The sequence below is a fragment of the Alligator sinensis genome, unplaced genomic scaffold (assembly GCF_000455745.1).
Source record: "Alligator sinensis unplaced genomic scaffold, ASM45574v1 scaffold373_1, whole genome shotgun sequence".
NCBI classification, from domain to species: Eukaryota; Metazoa; Chordata; order Crocodylia; family Alligatoridae; genus Alligator; species Alligator sinensis.
In genome coordinates this window covers 930919-951037 of record NW_005841990.1, presented here as the reverse complement: position 1 = coordinate 951037, position 20119 = coordinate 930919, and the positions used below count along the sequence as shown (strand labels likewise).

At 48.0% G+C, this 20119-nt stretch overlaps 1 protein-coding gene and 1 long non-coding RNA gene across 11 annotated transcripts in view; one reads left to right on the top strand and one right to left on the bottom strand.

Moving 5' to 3' along the window:
• Nucleotides 1-2768, bottom strand: part of LOC102388094 — a 30120-nt gene extending 27352 nt beyond the window's left edge. The window contains exon 1 of the long non-coding RNA XR_323555.2: nt 2671-2768. This is a non-coding gene — a long non-coding RNA (uncharacterized LOC102388094). The remainder of the gene's footprint in view (nt 1-2670) is intronic.
• MAP3K7CL (MAP3K7 C-terminal like) overlaps nt 1-20119 on the top strand; it is an 87389-nt gene that overhangs the window by 52684 nt on the left and 14586 nt on the right. For all 10 annotated transcript variants that reach the window (XM_025201331.1, XM_025201330.1, XM_006021376.3 and 7 more), the window contains one exon: nt 11886-12001. In XM_025201331.1, the coding sequence (XP_025057116.1) occupies nt 11886-12001 (116 nt within the window). The remainder of the gene's footprint in view (nt 1-11885; nt 12002-20119) is intronic.

The window sequence follows — 20119 nt, the reverse complement described above, 5'->3', positions numbered from 1 at the left end:
CCCAGACTGTAATATAGGCTAACGCCTATATCTATCACAAGATAGACCCCAAGGCAGATTTACAGCTAGAGGCAGGATGCATTATTTGAGAGTACAAAAATAGGTCTTGTACTACACCCTCATCCCTAATTTGGGCAATCCTGGCTCCTGACCAGTCTCTACCATAAGTTAGAGCATCTTGAGGTTTACTCTAATTTACGCTGTTTGGCCAGCAGCCTCAGAGACCATAACAGCAGGGGTGAATTTCTAGGACATGAAAAGCTCAGTCACACTTTCTAGGTTAGGAGCTGCTATAACAAGGGGACAGTTCTCCTGTAGCCAGCTCAGATGGCTTTTGGGCTGCTTTGTGAGGCAACTGGGGCACAAAACAGTTCTCACAAACTAGAGAATCCAACTTTCCTTTTCTATCACTGCATTGAAACTCCAAGGTTGGAGGGTTACTTCCCCTCTGTGACTGCTGTGGGATGATAGCAGCTTAGGCCTTTGATGTTCACTTCAGGCCATCTTTTTTGCAAGAAGAGTTAGGCTTATGGGAATGGCAGCAGGTATCCCTGACATTTCAATAAAAAGACAGGTGTTTCCTGGCTTTAAACTGGGAAAGGTTGTCACAGGGACTGCATGATTCAGTGATGTTTCCCTTGCTGTCCTCCATCAGTCATGGAGATGATGCCAGGGGACTGCTGGTCTGAAGACACAGTATTTTCTCTCCTGCCATGCTCAGTAAAAAAAAAAAAAAAATGACTGAGGAAGGAACAGAGGCTCAGGATTCTGAGAATAGGGGCAGACTCACAGGGCTAATAGGACAAGGGTGGGGAATCCTTGCTAGTGACTTGCTCTGTGACTCTGGGCAAGTCATTTCACCTCTTAGTGCAGCTGCAAATGGGGATATTTTAATTTATATTGTTTAAGAAAATGCATGGAGGCCTGCAGATGAGGAAGTGCTATAAAAGAGCTAAGTATGACTATCATTTGTGGGTTTGGTATAATTTAAGAACAAAACTGCGGATGTTAAATGTAGCAACTTTACAGGCAAAGTTGCCGTTTTTATTAAAACTTTTACAATCCACATTTAGCATATATTACACTCTCTAAATGTGTACTTTTGAAATAGACTGAAACTGTTCCCCTGGAAGCATTCAAGTCTGTTGGATAAATAATAGCCCTTTAATAAAAACCATTTTAAATGCACACTCAAGCAGTCCCACCAGGAAGTCTTGTGGTCCATTAAGTATATAACATCTTTAAAGAACTGCTTAAGTCCTTCCTTGTCCCTCCAGATCTAGTGGCAGAACAAATCTAGAGAAACCAAAGGCATTGGATCAGATCATCTTTTTTTGTAATCTTTTCAAAACAGTTTTCTTTAATATTAAGCTAGCCTACTAGTGTGGCACTGAGGGTAAGCCGATTAGCTCTGCCCTTCAGAGCTAATTAATGTTGGTGCCACACCACAAGGAAAGGTACAAAAAGTAGCTAGGCTGTTTCTGTTCTGGAATTAGCACATGCAGAGTTAGCTTGGGTATCTCTGCACCATGGCTTGCAAGATGACTGTGAGGGAGGTAGGTTGTAGAGCTGTGCATGGGATGAGGCAGGTTGGCTCCAGAGTGGCAGGTAGAGAAGGGGGAATAGAAGGCTTGTGGGGCTGTGTCAGAATTAAGCAGGAAAGATTGCTCCTCAGATTTAAAAGAGAGAGAGAGGAAATTCCTGGATTAGATGAGTCTGGTGAGGGGACTGGCTGACTTAGCAGGTAGAAAACCCCAAATTAATGTTGATGATTGTGACAGGGGGCCTCCTGGGGCCAAGCTCCGTGGCCCGCCCGCCTGTCACTGTGACAGGGCGCCTACTCAGGGCCGAACTCTTCATGGCCCGCCTGCCTGTCTCTGGGCAACCACCCGCTTATCTCACCCACCACACCTTTGATGATAATTGATTCATTAAGATGTCAATTAAGTGGGAGGCTACCCATTGTAATGCCCCAATGCCAGGGGGCACTCTGCAGCTCCAACCTCCCCTAATCCTGCAGCCCAAGCCTCATAGATGGCATCTTGATGTTCCCATAATCACCAGCCCCACACTGGGCCCCAGAATCATCCATACAGGACCCCTCTCTATGATCCTCTCCACTCAGGCAACCTCTCCGCCTTCATCTGGGCTACCTTGCCCCCCCAAAGCCAGTTTCCCCTCAGGTGTGGTTCCCTGGAACCTTCAGCCTCTTGCCCTGGCCCACCTCCAGGCCAGTTGGGACGCCAGGCCCCCAGCTCTTGGGCATCCCTCATGGTGGGCCCCCAGGCCTTTTGACTCTCCTAGTCCTGGCCCCAGCTTGGGCCAGTCAAAGGTACTCACTCACCCCTCACTCCCATCCTCAGGCCTCACCATGCCACTACTCCCTTTCTCCTAGCAGCAACTGCAGCACCACACCCTGTACTCAGTCACACTCTTGGGGTCCACCCTCTCTGGGCCCCCCAACAAACACAAGGGTAACCCACCCAGTGGTGGTGGGAGCTAGGGGTTAAGGCACCCCAACCCCCCTTTCACCAGGGTGATAACAGGCCTGGCATTTCCCAGAGGCTCCCACACCACTAAGAGCCCCACCAGGCCACCCACTCCTGGCAGGGTGCAGTTTTAGGTCATGACCAGGAGCCTCCTTACCAACCCCTTGCAGCTCCCCCTTACCTCCAGGTTGTTCTCAGCAGCCCTCCAGCCAGACAATGTTGCTGTCTGACCTCCTACAGCCAAACTGCCTTGTTTAAATAGGCAGCCGCTGTCTCCAAAATGGCTGCCCTAATCAGGCACCTGGAGGCTGCCAGCTCCAAGCCCTTAAAGTGGCAGACACACCCTGTGCTCTGCCACAATGATCCTTCCTTAGACTGTGGGCTTGCAGGCATTTACCTACCTACTTAAATCTACATATCTGTTAAATGACCAAAATGGACATGACCACAAGTCTGCTAGTTCATTGTGACAGTGTGTTTAGCTTCAGCAGTCCCTGCAGCTCACCTCTGAGTTCCCTGCTATTGTCAATTAGATGGTCACATCACAGCAGTAATCCAATAGAAATAACTTTTATATTTTATATCCTAAACAATTATTTTCACTACTAGTTGGATAACTTAATTTTGATTCCACTGAATACAAGAGGCTCAGGGTAGGTCTACTCTTCAATCCAAACGTGTGACTGCAGCTAAGGTGGACATACCTGAGCTAGCTGTAGTACCAGTTGCAGTGTAAACCTGGCAGCGTGTCCACACCCAGCTAGGGCCCTGGGTATGTCTTTGGAGGCTGAAGTTTCTGCCTCCATCACTATGCTGCTATCAGTGCTTCATGTATTTCAGGTATCTCTCTGAGTTGCAATCCTACCTTTGGATGGCCGTGTACATATGCCTATTGTTAACTGGAACACAACCCTTTGGGATCTTTGGACCTTCAAGTATACTTGTGTGTGTGTTTGCAGTATACCTATGAACTGCTACAAGGCTTTTATCACAGTGCCAGGTTCAGTGTCGTGGCAAGGAAGTTTGGCCCCCAGAGCAAAGCCCACAGTGGCAGCCCACCCTTGCCCCACACACAGATCCAGGGGGCACAGGCCCCCTACCCCCATGCTTGCCCAACAGTGCACGCAGCGGTGGGAGCTGTCTTCCCCCAATGCCTGCACTCCCTGAAACGAGCTGCTTGCAGCTCCGTTACGTGCCCTACCTGGGCTGAGATATTGGTGCCTCTACACTTCCGCAGGGGGCGGAGGGGCAGTCCCCTCCCCACACCACTATGGCACTGGTCAGGTTCATAGGAAGAAACATTAGTATTTTATACCAAAGAAAAACAAAGTATATCTATAGATGCAAGGTAAATAGCTATACAGTTTTGGATGCTGAATTATATATACCGAGTTAGTGATACTGAATATAGCTTTGTGTTTATAGGCCATCTTCTGGGCAGCAGTCCATAGCTCACATCCCAAAGAGTATGCTATACTGGAGGCTGGGACACAGACCCTTCTCTCTAGATGTCAGAGTCCCTAATGAGATACTGGTAGCGCTGACTTGGATCAGTCAGCTCCATCATCATTCTCACTGTTGGGATGCCATTAGCTCCCTCCCTCCATTCACACTGGCATGCAGTGGTAAGGTTGGAACCCTGCAAGACCAAGCTGATTCACCTTCAGTGCAATCACTGGGAATCCTCCTCACTCCTTGAGCAGTGACACCGTTCCAGTCCACTTCAGGCCAGGCTTCTCCAGGGTGAGGATAGGATTGGCTCCAGCATAAATATTTCTGGAAGACTGATTGCAATTACTTCGTGCTATATAGCCACACTTATAATGGAGCATTCTTGACAGCTGAAAGTTAGGTGCTTTTTCTGAAGAGTGAAAATCCTCAGTCTGGTATTCAGATGTAATTGGTGGATTCAGAGCAGGGACATTACGTTATCAAAACACATTTTTGAAAGTTACACTTTCCAATTCTGTGAGATGGGGAAAATTCCAAGGACTATTAATGGATTTGTAAGAAAAGAATGTCTACTACATAATTCTGAAGGGTTTTTTAAGGAAACCTGATATAAGACCTTTTGAGAGACAAGCCTCAGAAAGTTCATTACGCATGACACTGCAACAGGCTGACCTCTTTAAGATCATTTTGCAAGGTGACAAATTAATTTTAAAAAATCCACAGACAGAATTTAGTCCTGAGCTTCTCAGACAAAATTAACTTTATGCAGACAAAGCTCCCTATCTTCCACTTTCTGTAGTTTGCTATCTTGGGCCCCAATTCAGCAGAGGACTTAAGCATATACGCTTTTAAGTTCCACAAGTCAGTTGCTTTGCTGAATAAGGATTAACAATGTGTTCTTAAGTGGATTGCAGTCCTTTGTTTTCCTTCCTGACACTCGTATAGTCTGTAAGGGAAAATATATATTTTCTACATATGGGAGTTTGTTGTGAAGGTAAGAGGGGGAGAAGCAGTCTCCAGCTTCTCTAAATGGGGCTGGGTTTCTTTGATTAGATTCTCTGACGCTGGTCCCAATTTTCAAACTTATGTGCCGAACATCTACATATTATATTCAGATACCTATGTCAGAACCTAGTGTCTGATTATTTAGGTCACTGAATACATACAAAGGTGTCAAATTTTAGGTAGCTGTGGCTCTTGTGCCTATACTATGTCTCCTCTGCCCCTACTCCACCTGTGTTTATTCTCGGTCTATATCCCTCCCCTCTCCTATACTTTCGATTCCTATTGGGTGTTTCGGTTTTTTTCCTGAAGAGGAAAGCATAGTAGTCATGGAAAGTCATACAAGTAGTCAGACAGCTCTGTTCCATGGCCTTAAATGAAGTCATAGACTTGACTCTGAGGCATGTTTTATTTGGTATAACTCTGGTGAATGATTTCTGTTCAGTGAACATAACATTGATGTAATTGAGAGGAGGGTGAAACAACTTACAAGACTAATTTATAAAGTTAAAAGTTATGCTTTAGTGGAAAATATGTATAAATAAATATATATAAATATCTATAAAACAGTTTATGTTCTGAAAAGAACTATTTATGTTAATGTTTATAATGCAACAGGCAAATTTAGCTGCTTTAACCTTTAATAATGGCACTTAGACTTTTTCTGTCCATTAGGACCCTTGATGGAGGCACAGAAAGATTTGAAAAAAGCTTTAAAAAGTATATTGTCATTTAAAATATGTAATCAAAATACCTTGAAATAACAATTTTGACTGGATAATCCCCAAACTGGTCAGTTTGTACCCACAGTAATAGCATAATGATACTTGTTATGCCGTGGTTAGAATGTGTAGAAAGTCCAGATACACAATAACAAGGAATTATTCCAGAACTAGAAAAATGGAACTCAGAAGGGGAGATGAAATTGAGTCTATTATTTCCTTCCAGCTGCCTTAGATTATCTTTCTTAGGATGATTCAGAGTTTGGGAGTTATCCAACCTATTGTTATAGAAGTAGATTCATTGAAGAGTTCTAGTTGCACAGTAGAAGTTAACTATGTGAGCTATGGTGGCAGTCACTGTTATTAGAGAGGTACGGTACAAGGCTAAAGGTGACCATTATTTGAAATGCCCAAGATATCAGCAAGACAGGGATTTTTTTAGGTGCTACCTTTTACTGGACCAACTGTATACCTGGGATCAAGTTAGACAAACTCCCAAATGCGAAGCATTCTTTTTCAGGACTTCTTTGCATTTGAAAGCTTGTCTAATTTTATCCCAGTTCTACAGTTGGTCCAATAAAAGATACCACTTCCCAAAATCTTTTCTTCTTGCATAATTCCTGAACCATCATGCCTACAACATCACTCTAACACTACCAAAATGTCAATATACGACATCCAAAACTATTTAGGAAGTAGCTGGAACCTGTTCACTTGTTCCATGGCTCCACATTGAAGAAGAGGGATACATTGAAGAAGAGCGACAGTTGCATGGTGATGGTTTATAGATGAATACACAGATTGGCCAGGCAAGTTGCATATTCCAAGTGTTTCTAAGTACCTCTGGGCTTTTCAGGAGTGGAGAACTGTGGATCCTTCTAATTCATCATTTGTGTATGAGCTCTTCATAGCTGTAATTATTCTTAGCAAACCAGTGTATCCACTGCTATGTTGGATCCAATAGCTGTGCCCTAAATCACTGTTGCCAACTCCCATGTATGTCTCCCATGATTTGGTGTTATTTTTTAAGCCCCAGCTCTTAGAATGATCTGGATATGAGAATCTTAGCTTTCTAGAGGTTTTAAATGAAAGTTTCTGGGCATGTTGCAGCACTGGACATGCTTGACAGAGCTTATTGCTGCACATTTCCACAGTGCTGCACTAAGGCAGCTACACTACTTCCAGCTCAGGAGAGAGCACTCATAGGGTGCATCCAGACAAGTGCGCATATGCCTGTTGTGAAAGCAGTTTGAGATGCCGCAAGAGGCACACTAAGAATGAAAAAGTGTGCCACAGCGAGGGCTCTAAATTCGATATGGGGAAATCCTGGTATTAAAAAAAACCCCACGTGGAAAAAAGTGGTGCAGGGTGTGCTGGAGGCTGAGTGAAAAAGTGGTACTGGGGCAACTGGAGGCTGAGTCCTCAAGAGAGATACTCTGGCATCCAGCCAGAGCATCTCTGTGGTGTCCCTGTTGCTCCAGCATGCAGAGGAAATAGGAGCGGGCCAAATCTGCAGTGTGACCCAGACCCAGGCAAGCAGGGATATTGGGGTGGGGGGACTGCATGGTTTCTGGCAGGGGGGTGAGGGTGTGGAGTGTGTGGGGGGGATGTGAGGGGATGGGGGCTGTGGGTGTGGGGTTTGTTGGGGGAGTTTGAATGGAAGTCACCACATGCCTGCCCCCTATCTCCCCCTGCAGGGCACAGCCACTGGCCAGGGCAGCAGCAGCCAGCTGGGCCATCAGGGTAGTCATGGCCTGCTGCAGGCGCAGTCCCACGGTGGTGCAGCGCTGCCTGACCTGCAGTCTGTACCACGCCAAATGGACCTGGCCCAAACCCAGCCTGGCCTCCTGCTAGCATGTCTTTGGACAGGAGCTGCAGGTGGTGGCAGGAGCCATCCTGGTCTTGGGCAAAGGTGCGCTAGCAGGAGAGGCCGGGCCATTCCAGGTCCATTCGGCATGTACAGACCACGGGTCAAGCAGCAACAGGCAGCCAGGGACATGCCACACCGCAGGGGGGCTCTGCCAGCAGCAGGCCATGACCGCCCGACGGCCACTGGTGCTGCTGCTGGCGCCGGGGAGGGGGAGGGTCCACCCCTCCTGAGCAGTCCCCCCCCACACCCAGCGCCCCCAACACACAATCCCCACCCCCCACCCCCACAGCACAGAGGCAGCATGCTGGGGCAGCAAGGGAAGAGGGCAGCCATAGAGACACTTTGGCCGGGTTCCTTGGAGGACCCAGCCTCCAGTTGCTTCAGAGCACATTCCAAGAGTGTGCCTTGTGCCGCTTTTTTTCAGTCAGGGTTTTTTTTTGATGCTAGGATTTCCCAGTATCAATTTTTTGGGTCCCAGTGTGCCTCTTGTAGCATCTCAAACTGCTTTGAGATGCAGCAGCAGGCACATACGCACTCATCTGGACACACCCATAGATATGGTATGGCATGTTTCAGTAGAGTGCTGCCTGGCACTATGATCAAATGCTCTGGACCTACCCCACAGAGTTTCATTCTGGAGTCCTCTCCCAGGAGCTCCCTATAGACAGACTTAAACCAAGAGGATAGATGTCCTCACGGAGGTGCCTGTGGACACTCAGTCGTGGGACAATCCGTTCTAGTATGTGGAAGTGCAATTGCCTTTTTCTGTATTCTATGCAAAGTTTGTGAAATCCCAAAGGAGGTATAGAGAAGCTTTAGACCTTGTAGCAAATTAGGTACAGATGGCCAGACAAGCAGCAGCACCTGAGGTGTGACTTTAATGCTAGATTTGTGAACTGTTCAGAGAGGCTGTGAGCACATATTTTGCCAGCATAGGGAAGTGGGGATGGATGATATGGAGCCCTGAAATAAGCAGGATTAAATGTTGGCAGTTGTTGCCTTTAAATATATCTTTCTTTTGGCAGGAGCTTTTTTGCCTGTGTAGATATACTTTTAATATAAGTTGCCTTTTAAATGGATGAGGGAGGTTATGGGGAAATAAAGAGTTGCTATATTGAGAATAAACTGACGTATGCTTGTTGGACTTGTAACATAGAACTGAATTCTGAAAACTGACTTTATGCAGGCACTGGCGTTCACTGAGGATAATGAGTAGCGACAGAAAAATAACAAACCATTACAAAATATAATAGTGTATAGACTTCCAAACTAAGAAATACATGTCCCAGGCATCCCCATTCCTTTTTTTTCTGTTTTTTTCTGGGAGAGTTGAGGTATGATAGGGACACTTTGTTGGAGGCATCTGAAATACTGTATTTAATTCATGTCCATTTCAGGATCAAGAAAGATGTATTGAAGTGGGGAACATTATTCCTTTTGCTTCTCCTGTGCCTATGGAAGAACAGTTTTGTTATAAAATAATACTTATGCAAGGATTTCATAAGGAACTTGCAGGAGAAAAATAATGGAAATTTTAGAAGCTGTTAATGGGGGTCGGGGGGAGAAGGGGAAGAGAAGGTAGATGAGATAACAACTCTTCACCTCTATCTTCTGTGGAACCTCAGCTTTAATAATAGTTTCAATTTTTTCTCTCTAAGAAGTCCTCAGACGGTAGACTCAGAGCAGACCCTATGTCATAAGGGACTTTCTGCAAACATCAAACCTTGGACATTTGTACCCACCAGAAGAGACTCCCTTAGAATTGAAGGAATGGGCACAAAGGGACAGGATCTGGATGTTGCCTCTTGGTTCTAAGGACTCAAAAGAGTGTTATGTTTGTATTGCATTTCATTCTACAATCTCCTGTGTATGAAGCTTGCGAATAGTAGACCTTTTACAAGGTGTTTCAAATTGTTGTTGATTTATTTTGCACGGTTAACTTAAAATGTCATTTTAGGAAAAAATGATGCTCTGGACAGGGAACAATTAGGGGAGGGAGTTGAGTCAGCAGCTGGTTCTAAGCAAGAAATAGATATGAAGTCTCAACATGACCAGATAATTTTTAGCTCTCCAAATATATCTTTTGCGTGGGAAGCTGGGATAGAGAAAGTGCTGCTTTAATTCTTAAACTGGTTTCAGCTAGCTAGATTTGAAGAAGCTAAACTGGAAGGAAAAGCACCTGAGTATCTTCTTTTTCAGGCTCATTGGTTAGGGGCTTTCCCACAGAACACTTCTCAAAGAGTGCTTTGAGGAGTCTACAGTGTACTGCTTATTCTGGTGGATGCCAGAGATGCTACTTTGGCTCTCCCTCACATTGTTGGAATAGAGGTCTGCATTGTTTATATTTTGACTTGTTAAATTTATGCGGATTATTTGCGTGGAGACACGGATGGTGCTATGGCTCACCCACACTGAAATGCAGTTAAGATCCCTTTCCCAGGAACCATCATTGCTGAGGAATGGGGAGCTCATTCTCCAAGGCCCTGACCTCTCCTGTGTTCCAAGCTGTGTCCTGAAAACAACTTGGCCACAGCATTATGAGAAGTATCCTGATTTAATCACCCAGAACCCCACGTTATATTGGGAATGGATATATGTTCATCGACATTTCTGTAAAGGCTACCTAACACAGTGCATTCCGAATGCCCATGGCACAGGAAGCATTTTTGTGCTGAAAGAGACTGACACCAGCTGTTAAATACAATCACTTTTGTCCTCTCTCTAGAAATAGATTTAAACAAAATTGCACTTTGTGACCATAGCAAAGGATTGCACAACCAGAAGGAGGAAAGGTCCCAAGTGCTAGTTCTGTCCCAATCTTGTCATAGTCACTGAAAGTATATTATGTTCAAGCAGAAGAATCAAAACAGATCTGTGCAAGGTAAAGATTGCTTGATTTTGATTTCAGGGGGCGATCAGATGTTCTTTTCTGGGGAGTAGAAGATGTTTTTGTTGGTGGCCATGCTATATAAAGTTCCTTTATACTCAGTTGATTCATGACTACTAATTTTAACATGTTATGTATGAAAGCACTTTCATATTTCATATGGAAGTATTACTCAGCTGTAAGGTCTGAATTAAGTTTTTTATTTCTTTTTTTAAAAATTACAAAAAAACCCAGACAACTAACACAACTGTGCTCTCAAGACATTAAATGTAAATAATTTGAGGAATCTCAGAATGGAGCATTTTTGGCTATGGCTATGGCTATGGCTATGGCTATGGCTACTATGGCTTTCCAAAGTTTACATTTGTTTAAACAGCTTGCTATATTCATTTAGGGTTTGTACACAATGAAGTCAGCAACTAAACTTTCACTCTCTTCAGTAATAAACACTAGGTTCCCAGTATCTGGATACTCTCAAAGTGCTTTAATTGTCTTCTTACTTATACAGCTCTACAGGGCATCCCACCACAGGAAATAAAAACATTTTACAAATGCTAGTGAATTAACCTTTATATGACTCCATGGGCCAATCAAGATTTTGAAAAGGAGGGTGCAGATGATGTAGTGCAGCATCCCATAAAACACAACAAACATGTATCTCCAGTTAAAAAGAAAATATAAGCTTTACGAATATGCTAGGGGCATCGGGATATATATTATTTAGTTTAAGATCAAAGCAAAAACAAATATAACCTCATTGGAATGTGCACTCATTTTTCTATGTTATATATAAAGTATATAAAACACAACAAACTGGGCAAAAATAATCAAAATATGTTGTTTCATTAGTCCTGTAGCCATTAGAACTGGGGCTGGAAGGGACCCCAAGAGGTCATTTTGTCCAACCTCCAGCTCAAGAAAGGATCAGTCCTTTCTAAACTATCCCAGATGAATGTTTGTCTAACCTGCACTTAAAAGCTTCCGGTGATGGAAATTCCACAGCCGCTCAGTAATCTGTTTCAGTGCTTAACCACCTGGAGTTAGAAAGGTCTTCTTAATATCTACCCTAAGATTTCCTTGGTGCAATTTAAGCCCATTCTTCTTACCATGTCCCCAGAAGATCTGGAGAACAAGCGATTGCCATCCTTTTTGTGGTGTAACACAGATCTCACTATCAGTTTGAAAAGATGGCAAGAGAAATTATGAAAATACTTAAAAGATCCCAAAGGTGTGCATCTACATTTGATAAATGAGAAGCTTTCCTTAGTGTGAAAATTCTTCATTAAGAACAATGGGTCTGGTCCTACAGTTCTTATGATTCAACAGACGTTTTCCCCAAGTAAAGACAACAGGATTGAAACCACTAATTGCATCATGATTTTTAAACAGCCAAGATTATAATGGTAATATTTCTTTCACATGCAGAACCATTTGATTATTTTTTTCTTCTTCTGTTTATGAAGCCCCTGCCACCTTGCCATGACTCTAAGGAATCTATGCAGGTGTATAAACAGCACTGCAAAATAGCAGAAGAATACCATGAAGTCAAAAAGGAAATTGCACTGCTAGAAGAAAGGAAGTAAGTAACTTTTCCCAAATATTTACAGGTTATGCATTGAAAGGAAAAGAAATGTAATTTTCATGAGAAAACAATTTCAAGTTAATGCAAAATCCCTCAGATGACTGTTTCTGTAGGTTAGTAAAAGAAATGTGGACATTGCTGTGAAAACTAGGTATTAAAAACACTTTTGTTTGAATTATGAGACTATAGGAAAAAAAAATCCAAGAAAGGAAGTTACAGTTTCAAGCCTTTCTCTTTAAAGCTTCTTCTAATCTAGGCCAGAAGATCTCCAGTGAACTTTTCTGGTTTATTTCCATACTTGACAGTTACAACTAAGCAGAGCATCCAGCCCTCACTACCTAGGTTTGGCCTAGGCAGTCCAGGCAGCCTAGGATGAGGTTGGGGCTTTCACAGTCCTGGGCCCTCACTTGTGAAACTTTTCACTGAAGAACATCCAGCCAAGTCCTTCCTGGTCAGATACACTATGGCCCTATGAGTAAAGCTATGCACTCAGAAGCTTTAGTTAAACTGGTGCACTCTCCCTCTAAATTCATATTTCAGCTTTAACAATAGAGAGGCAGTTTAGCTGAAATGAGCATCTACATGTTTTTAGTCCTTCCTAGCTTATACTGTTTTTAGTCTATACAGCAACTGTGTGAAGCCTCTTACTCTGGTTTAATCTACTTGGTTTAAAAACTCACCCTAACTGGCAGCTACAAGCTAAGTCCCTTTGAAAGTACACTGGGAGGAAGTAATGTTGCCCTTTAAGGAATTGTGAAGGACATAATTTGTTCTTTATGAATCATTTTTCCATATATTTATTATTTTGAAATAAATTGGTGCATACGTGTTGAGGCAGGGAGGAGATGAGCATCAGAACTGGTCATGACTGGAACTCTGAGGGTCAGCATATGATAATCATCAGGACAGAAACAGAATCAAACGCTGAAGGTAGAGGAGAGCAGACCAAAGGCACTGAACCTAGCCAAACTCTTGGAGAATGCAAAGATTGTTTTGAGGCCCTAAACTTGTGACCGGCAGATTCTCAGACACATCCTGCCCCCGGTGTGCAACCACAAATATGCTTATATTAAAAAAAGATAAGCATACTTGAATGGATGCCTGTGGATATTAACAAGAGTTTAGGAATATCACTTCAGCCACTAGTTGTGAAAATTTGGTACAAAAATTGAATGGAGTTGACTTACTGTAAAGATATAAAACAGGGGTAGCTTGTTGCTGAACTTTTGAGGCTAGTGTTGGTATAAAATCCATATTAAAATTAAGTCAAGCAACAATAAAGATAGGGAAGGAGACAACAACTGAGAGTAATGGCAAAACAAATTTGGGACTACTTAGAGAAGCTAGATGCTTTCAAGTCAGCAGGTCCAGATGGGATGCACTCCTTGGAGCTGTTGGCCATCCTCTTTAACTTGTGGAGGTCAGGGGAGGTCCTGCAAAACTGGAAGAAGACAAACATAGAGATGTCTTTAAGAAGGGGAAGAAGGAAGATCCAGGGAACTACAGCCCAGTCAGCCTGGCCTCTATACCTGGAAAGATCTTGGAGCAGGTTTCAAGGAATCCATTGTGAAGAACCTAGGAGAGAGGTGCCCAGGAACACCCAGCATGGATTCACCATAAGCAAGGCCTGCCTGACCAACCTGATTTCCTTCTGTGGTAAAGTGACATGATCTGTGGATGGGGGGACAGTGGTGGATGTAATATACCTTGACTTTAGCAAGATTTTTGACAATGGCTCTCATAACAGTCTCATTTAGAAGCTAAAGAAATACAGACTAGATGAAAGTACTGTGGGATGAATACGTAACTGGTTAGATCAGCATACTCAGTGGACATGTTTACACGAGACACTTAAGTGTACAGTAGCATAGTTTACTAAGCATTAAGTGCACACATCTACATGTACACACAGTTCTGCACAGCATAACTGTGCACGGCATGTAAATGATGCCAATCACGAGTAAATTTGCTCACAATTAATTACTGCAGAGTAATGCATGTGTAGACGCCAACTAGGAGCGAATCTGCTTTTGGTCAGCCCTGCCACTTGGAGGCCTGCCCCAGGGCTGGGCTGCCTCTATGGCAGTCCCTACCTCAGGCCTTTTAAAAGCCTGCAGGCATTTTGAGCCCTGGGGCACACAAGCAGGAAGCCTGAAGCCACTTCAGGCCCCTGTGTTCCCCTGGGCAGGCCGCAGCCTAGCTGTGCCAGCCTGCTTGCACCCTGGCGCCACTGCCTGGTACTGCAGTGCCACGCAGCTGCGAGGTTCACATCATCCAGACCTGCAGGGTGTTGTAGGCTGCTGCAGGCTGTTGCCAGGCTTGCCAGCACCCAGTCCCAGCTGCAGGCAGCTTCTGGCTGCCTGAGCTAGCTCCAGCTGCCTGCAGCCCACCCTCAGCAGCCTGCCCTGAACCTGCACATGCAGTGGGGCATTGTCTCGGCCATCCAGCTGTCCATGAAGGACACTGGTGACCTCGTGGTGCTGTGGGGTGAGGCAGAGGTGTAGTACCAGTTCACACAGGGTGCGTGCTTCAACACCCTTGTCTCTGAGGGGCTGTCAGAGGCTGGATGTGGAAGCGCAGGCATGAGTGGTCAGTGTGGCAGTGCCACATGAATGTCAAGGCCTTCCAGGCACAGTTGGTCACCATGACCAACAACAATTGTTGGTCAAGGAGTGCCCGCAAGTCTATGCCCTATTTCTCGCAACTGGCAGCCATCTTTGTGCCCTGAGACCCATGCCATAGCCATGCTATCTACAGCAGCATGTGCAGCCTGCCTGAGCCCCCACCCTGGCCTGGCACCCACAGTGACACATCACTGGAGGAAGGCCCTTCCAGCTTGCAGCAGTCTATCCTGCTGAGCTCCCTGCCTGCAGCCTCCACCAGCAGCTTGGGGAGCCTGGGCCAGCACCTGCCCTGACAGCTCCACATCCTCAGCCCCAGCCATGTCACTGCCAGGTGCCAGGAGCACTCTCCCCAGGGGGTGGCCCAGCTGGGTGCCTACACACTGTGCCCTGCTGTCTGAGGACACTGCCCGGAACTGCATGCCATCATCATCAGGCAGGACCAAGCAGAGCTGCCGGCCAAGTCAGCCCTGGCTATGTGGTAAGTCCTGCACTGGGGGGAATCCCCACCCTGGCCTTGACTCCTGCCCCTGCCCTCGCTCCCCACCCAGCCCACCCACACTCCCTTAGCCCTGGGTTTCCCCTCCACAGCATGCAAGGAGGCAGGAGACAGTGCAAAACTTTATTGAGCAGCCCATGCCCCTGCAGCTAGGTAGCCATGGGCCTCTCACACACCGAGGAATTTGTTGATGCTTTTGGCGATGTCCTTCTTGGCTGTGGGAGGGGACAGGGATGTGTTACATAGCCACAGGTAACCCTTCAGGAAGCTAGAGTCTGTATAAGGTGGCAGAGGTTGTGGGGCAGCCCGAGCTTGACCCCCACACCATCATAGCTCACAGTCCTGTGCCAAGTGTGCAGGTGCACCCAAGGCACCATGAGGATCAGCAGCAGCAGGGTGTAGTGGATTGGGCACCCCTCAGTCCACACATACAGCTCATTGCGCATTGCCCAGGGCACATGCAGCAGGGGCATGCTCAGGGCGCAGCAGTGGTTTGGTGGGGGCCTGGCAGGGCACCTCCCTGGAGAGGCCCCTTGAGGTGGGAGCACAGGCAGCTCCTTGTCCCAGACATCTGGGAGCCCCGTACCTCATGAGCCCAGGCAACAGGGGCTGGGTGGCAGCACAGAGAGTGGTTGGCTTGTAGGAGAAAGTGGGGGAGCAGAACCTGGAGGCTTGGCAGCAGGTGCTGGCAGAAGCCTGGTCTGTCCTGGCCTGGAAACAGGGCGGGGGAGGCAAGCTGTCTTCAGGCAGCACCTAGCGGCCTACCTGCCCCTGGTGAGCAAGTGGGAACATCTGAGCCCAGGCCTGCCAGGCTGAATTACAATGGCCCCTGGGTACCTGTGCACGCCCAACCCCTGATCTGAGGCCAGGCAGCACATGGCTTCTGGTACAGAGCATCTTATCTCTGAAATGCTGCCAACTCTCACAGCCAGCTTGTCTCATGGCTCTGCAGGTCCTGCAGCTGCATGTGGAGGAGAGGCCACACTTGGCAGCTAGGATGTGGGCTCAGGTCACTGCCACCCACAGCTGGGGCTCTACAGATGCACTGGCTCCACCAGAGATGGACCCAGGACCACAACATCCTCCAGGACTGGCTGGTGATGGCATTGGAGGACCAGCTGGAGGATGTATGGGTCTGGCATACAGAGGATGTTGCCCATGAGGATGCATGGGACCAGTGCAAGGAGGTGTGGGACCGGGTAGACCAGGAGTTCTGGGCCCAGCTCCTGGCTCTGAATTGTGAGCGGGTGGAGGAGCTGTGGGAGCAGAATATGATCTTGTCCTGGGTACTGCAGGCCATGGACAATGACCGCCAGGTGCTGGACACCATTCTGGTGGTGGCAGTCACCTTCATGCCACCCACTACCTGGCCCCCAGCCCTATCCCTGCCTGCCTTCTGGCAGCCACCCACTGCCCAGAAGCAGGCCCTTCATGGGTCTAGAAGGAGGTCATGTGCCACCTCCAGCAGCCAGAAGCCCCTGGCCTGGCCCTCTCCCAGGTTCCCTGCCACCCAGCCCCTCACTGGGGCCCAGGGCCGCTACTCACCCTGGCTTCATGCAGGCATGAAGCCGGAGCTGCGTGCAATGGGACTGCACACTGGCCTTGCTGGCCCTGGACACCGGCTGCCAGAGGGGGAGCCACCCATGCCGGGGGACCACCAACCACTATCCCCCCTGGGTAAGCCCCCTACCCATCGGGCTCACCATGGCATACACACGCCCAGGGGAACAACCAGAGGCTGGGATGCTGGTTGCCTGTCCCCAGGCTCTGCCCAATAGGCACCCTCACCCCATGGCTCCCGACCCCCAGGAAGCACACACCAAGCACATTGTTGCAAATAGTTTGCACAGTGAAGAGGGTGTTTTATTGTTGATGGGTGGGGTGGGTGGTAGAGGGGCTCTGTTTGTTGGGGAGGAAGGAAGGAGGGGGGCTGTTTGATGAGAGGGGAATAAAAACCTGTTTTTGTGAGATCTATCTGCAGTGAATGTGCTGCTATGGATGGGCAGGAGGGGGTGGGGGGTCTGTGGGTGGTAGTCCAGGCTGGCTATAGCAGTGAGTGCAGGAGGTGGTGGTTGGCCAGTACGTCTCACACCTGGTGTCCTGGCCCCCAGTGGTGGGTGTGCAGTTCACCTGGGGCCTCAGCAGGTGGGTCTGCTGCTGTCATTGCCACCACAGGTGGCGCTCCCACTGCCAGGTGTCCTCTGCCCACCATGCCTTCTCCACCCAGGCCTTACAGACAAGGTCCCCCCAGGCCTCGCATATGCTATGAATCACATAGGCTGTGATGATGACCCAGTAGAGGTTGTCCTCGGTGAACTCGAGGTGGGCAGTGCGGGTGCACCAGTGTCCCTTCAGGTACCTGAAGGCTCACTCCACCAGTGCACGTTTGGCACGGGCAGCAGTTAAAGTGGGCCTGGGCCAAATGGGGGTCCAGCTGGCCAGTGTAGGGCCACATGAGCCAGGGCAGGAGCAGGTAGATGGGATCCCTGATGACGAGGGGCAGAACCACCATGGCACCTAGTTGCAGGTCCGGAACCCCCAGTGTAAAGCAGCCGCTCTGCACTAGGGCTGGCAGGATGGAGTTTCAGAATACACAGGCATCTTGGGCACTGCCTGCCCAGCTGGCACTCACGTGCTTGAAGGTGCTGCGGTGGTCACCACAGAGTGAAAGCCCCTGCAGCTATAGTAGGGACAGTCCCTGTGGGGTGGGCAGGTGACGGGAATGTGGGTCCCAGCCAGGACCCCAATGCACTGGGGGAAGCTTGGGGCACAGAACTCCACCACCACCATCAAGGGGTTGTGGATGCAGAGCGCTGTGTGCCCCAGCATACTCTGGAGGGTGCCGCACACCTCCAGGATGGCCTCCCCAGCAGTGGCTTTGCCCACCCCAAAGAGATGGCCCACATAGCAAAGGCTGTTGGATGTGGCCAGCTTCAGCAGCGTGAGGGCCAGCTGGGTGTCTGCTGGGAGGGACAGCTGGATGGCTGTGTCCTGCCACTCCAGGTGTGGCCAGAGCTGCTCAAGGAGGTTCCAGAAGGTTGCCTGGGTCATTCTGAAGGCTTCCAGCCACTGCTTGTCATCCCAAATCTGCTGGATAACGTGCAGCCACCAGTCCTGGCTGGTCCAGGCAGCCCAGGGACGGTGGGGCTGGAGGCTCTGGAGGGGGAGGGCAACTCTGGCTGTGATGTCTAGCAGCATATTGTCAGTTTCTCTGCTATTGTCTAGCCAGCTGGACGGGGTCTGGGCAGCAGCTACACCACAGACCTGGGACAGCATGCTGTGGCCAGGCAAGCAGTTGCTGCATGTGGGGGATCCGGGCAGGCCAGCAGGGCCTGGACGATGGCCAGCAGGTGTCTAGGGAGCTGGTTGTTGCAGCCAGGGACAGGGGCTGGAGCAGCCATGGCGCAGGGAGGCAGAGCGGGCAAGGAGAGAGCTGCCATGCACTGCCCCTGCATTGTGCACACTGCTCCCGGCCAGGGAAGTGGCTGGCCAGGGAGCAGAGAGTGGGACTAGCTTTTAAAGATGACTGCTGACTGCTGGCAGCTGCAGTTGGAACCTGGAGCTCACCCCAATGGCAGCAGGGGACTATGGCAGGCTGCAGGAAGTGGCACCAGTTTGATGCTAAGAGCAGCAAATCTGCTGCCAAGTCCTTGCATGTGTAGACGCCTGCCCAGAAGTGTTTACTCACAAGTAGTTTACTTGCAAGTAAACTGATCTCAGATGCAAATGCATGTGTAGACACGCCCAGTGACTAGTTGTCAATGGGTCAATTTTTAGTTAGGAGGAGGTATCGATTGGGGTTCCCCAGAGGTCTGTTCTGGGTCTGGTATTGCTTAATATCTTAATTAAAATTTGGATGATGGGATCAAGTACATGCTTAGCAAGTTTGCAGATGGCACCAAGTTGGTTGGAGATGCAGTCACCTCATAGGTAGAGCTAGGATCCAGAATGACTTGGATAGGTTGGAGAAATGGTCTGCAATTAATCAAATGAGATTCAACACGGACAAGTGCACTTGGGACAGAATAACTGTGTGCCCAAATATAGATTGGGAAATGAGTGGCTAAGCTGCAATGCTACAGAGAAGGACCCGGAAGCTGAATGTGAGTCAAAAGTGTGCTCTTGCTGTAAAAAAAGAAAACAAAATACTGGGTTATATTAACAAGAGTGTCACTTGCAAATCAAGGGAAGTGATTCTTCTGCTCTATTCAGCACTGGTGAGGCTTCACTTGGAATACTATGTCCTATACTTCAAAAAAGATGTGGACAGTTTGAAAAAAATAAAAAAAAAATGATTAAGGGCCTGGGAGACAAGACTTCTGAGGAAAGGCTAAAAGAATTAGGGGGCGTGTGTAGACGAAACAAGGGGCATGTGTACACAACACTTTAAAGCAGGTTAAATGCTTTTGCACCGCTTTAATGGTGCTGGTGTTTGCATGCGTTGGTGGTATATTGAACATTAATTCCAGCTGCTGTAACACATTTGACAGCGTAATGCACCTTAAGTGACTTTGGAGTGCAGCAAACTAAAACACCTTTGAGGAGTTTTAGTTTGCTTCCTTACAGCCGCGAAGCAAAGCTCTGGTCTCCGTGCGGCTCAGGGGCTGTGCAGGCATGAGCGACTGGTGCCTCCTGAATCTGGAGGGGCACCCGCAGAAGCTGCTGATGGTGGCGGCCCTGTCAGGGGGGGCACCAGCCCTACCAATATCAGTGCTGGCTGTCGGGGGGGGGCACCGGCCCCATCAGGGGGAGCACGTGCACCCCCATGCACCCCATACCAGTTGCCTATGTGTGCAGGCAGCCCATGCAGGCAGCCTGGCAGCAGCCAGGGAAGGCAGGCTCCATCGAATTTTTTTTAAAAAAAGGTCCAACCCGATCTTTTTTTTCTCTGGAGCCTGCCTGAGCTGTGCAGGGACCTGGTCCTTCCCTCTGCGGCTGCAGTGACCCCCGGGACCACCCGAGCCAGGTGCCTGCAGGCGGGTGCTGCCTGGGAGA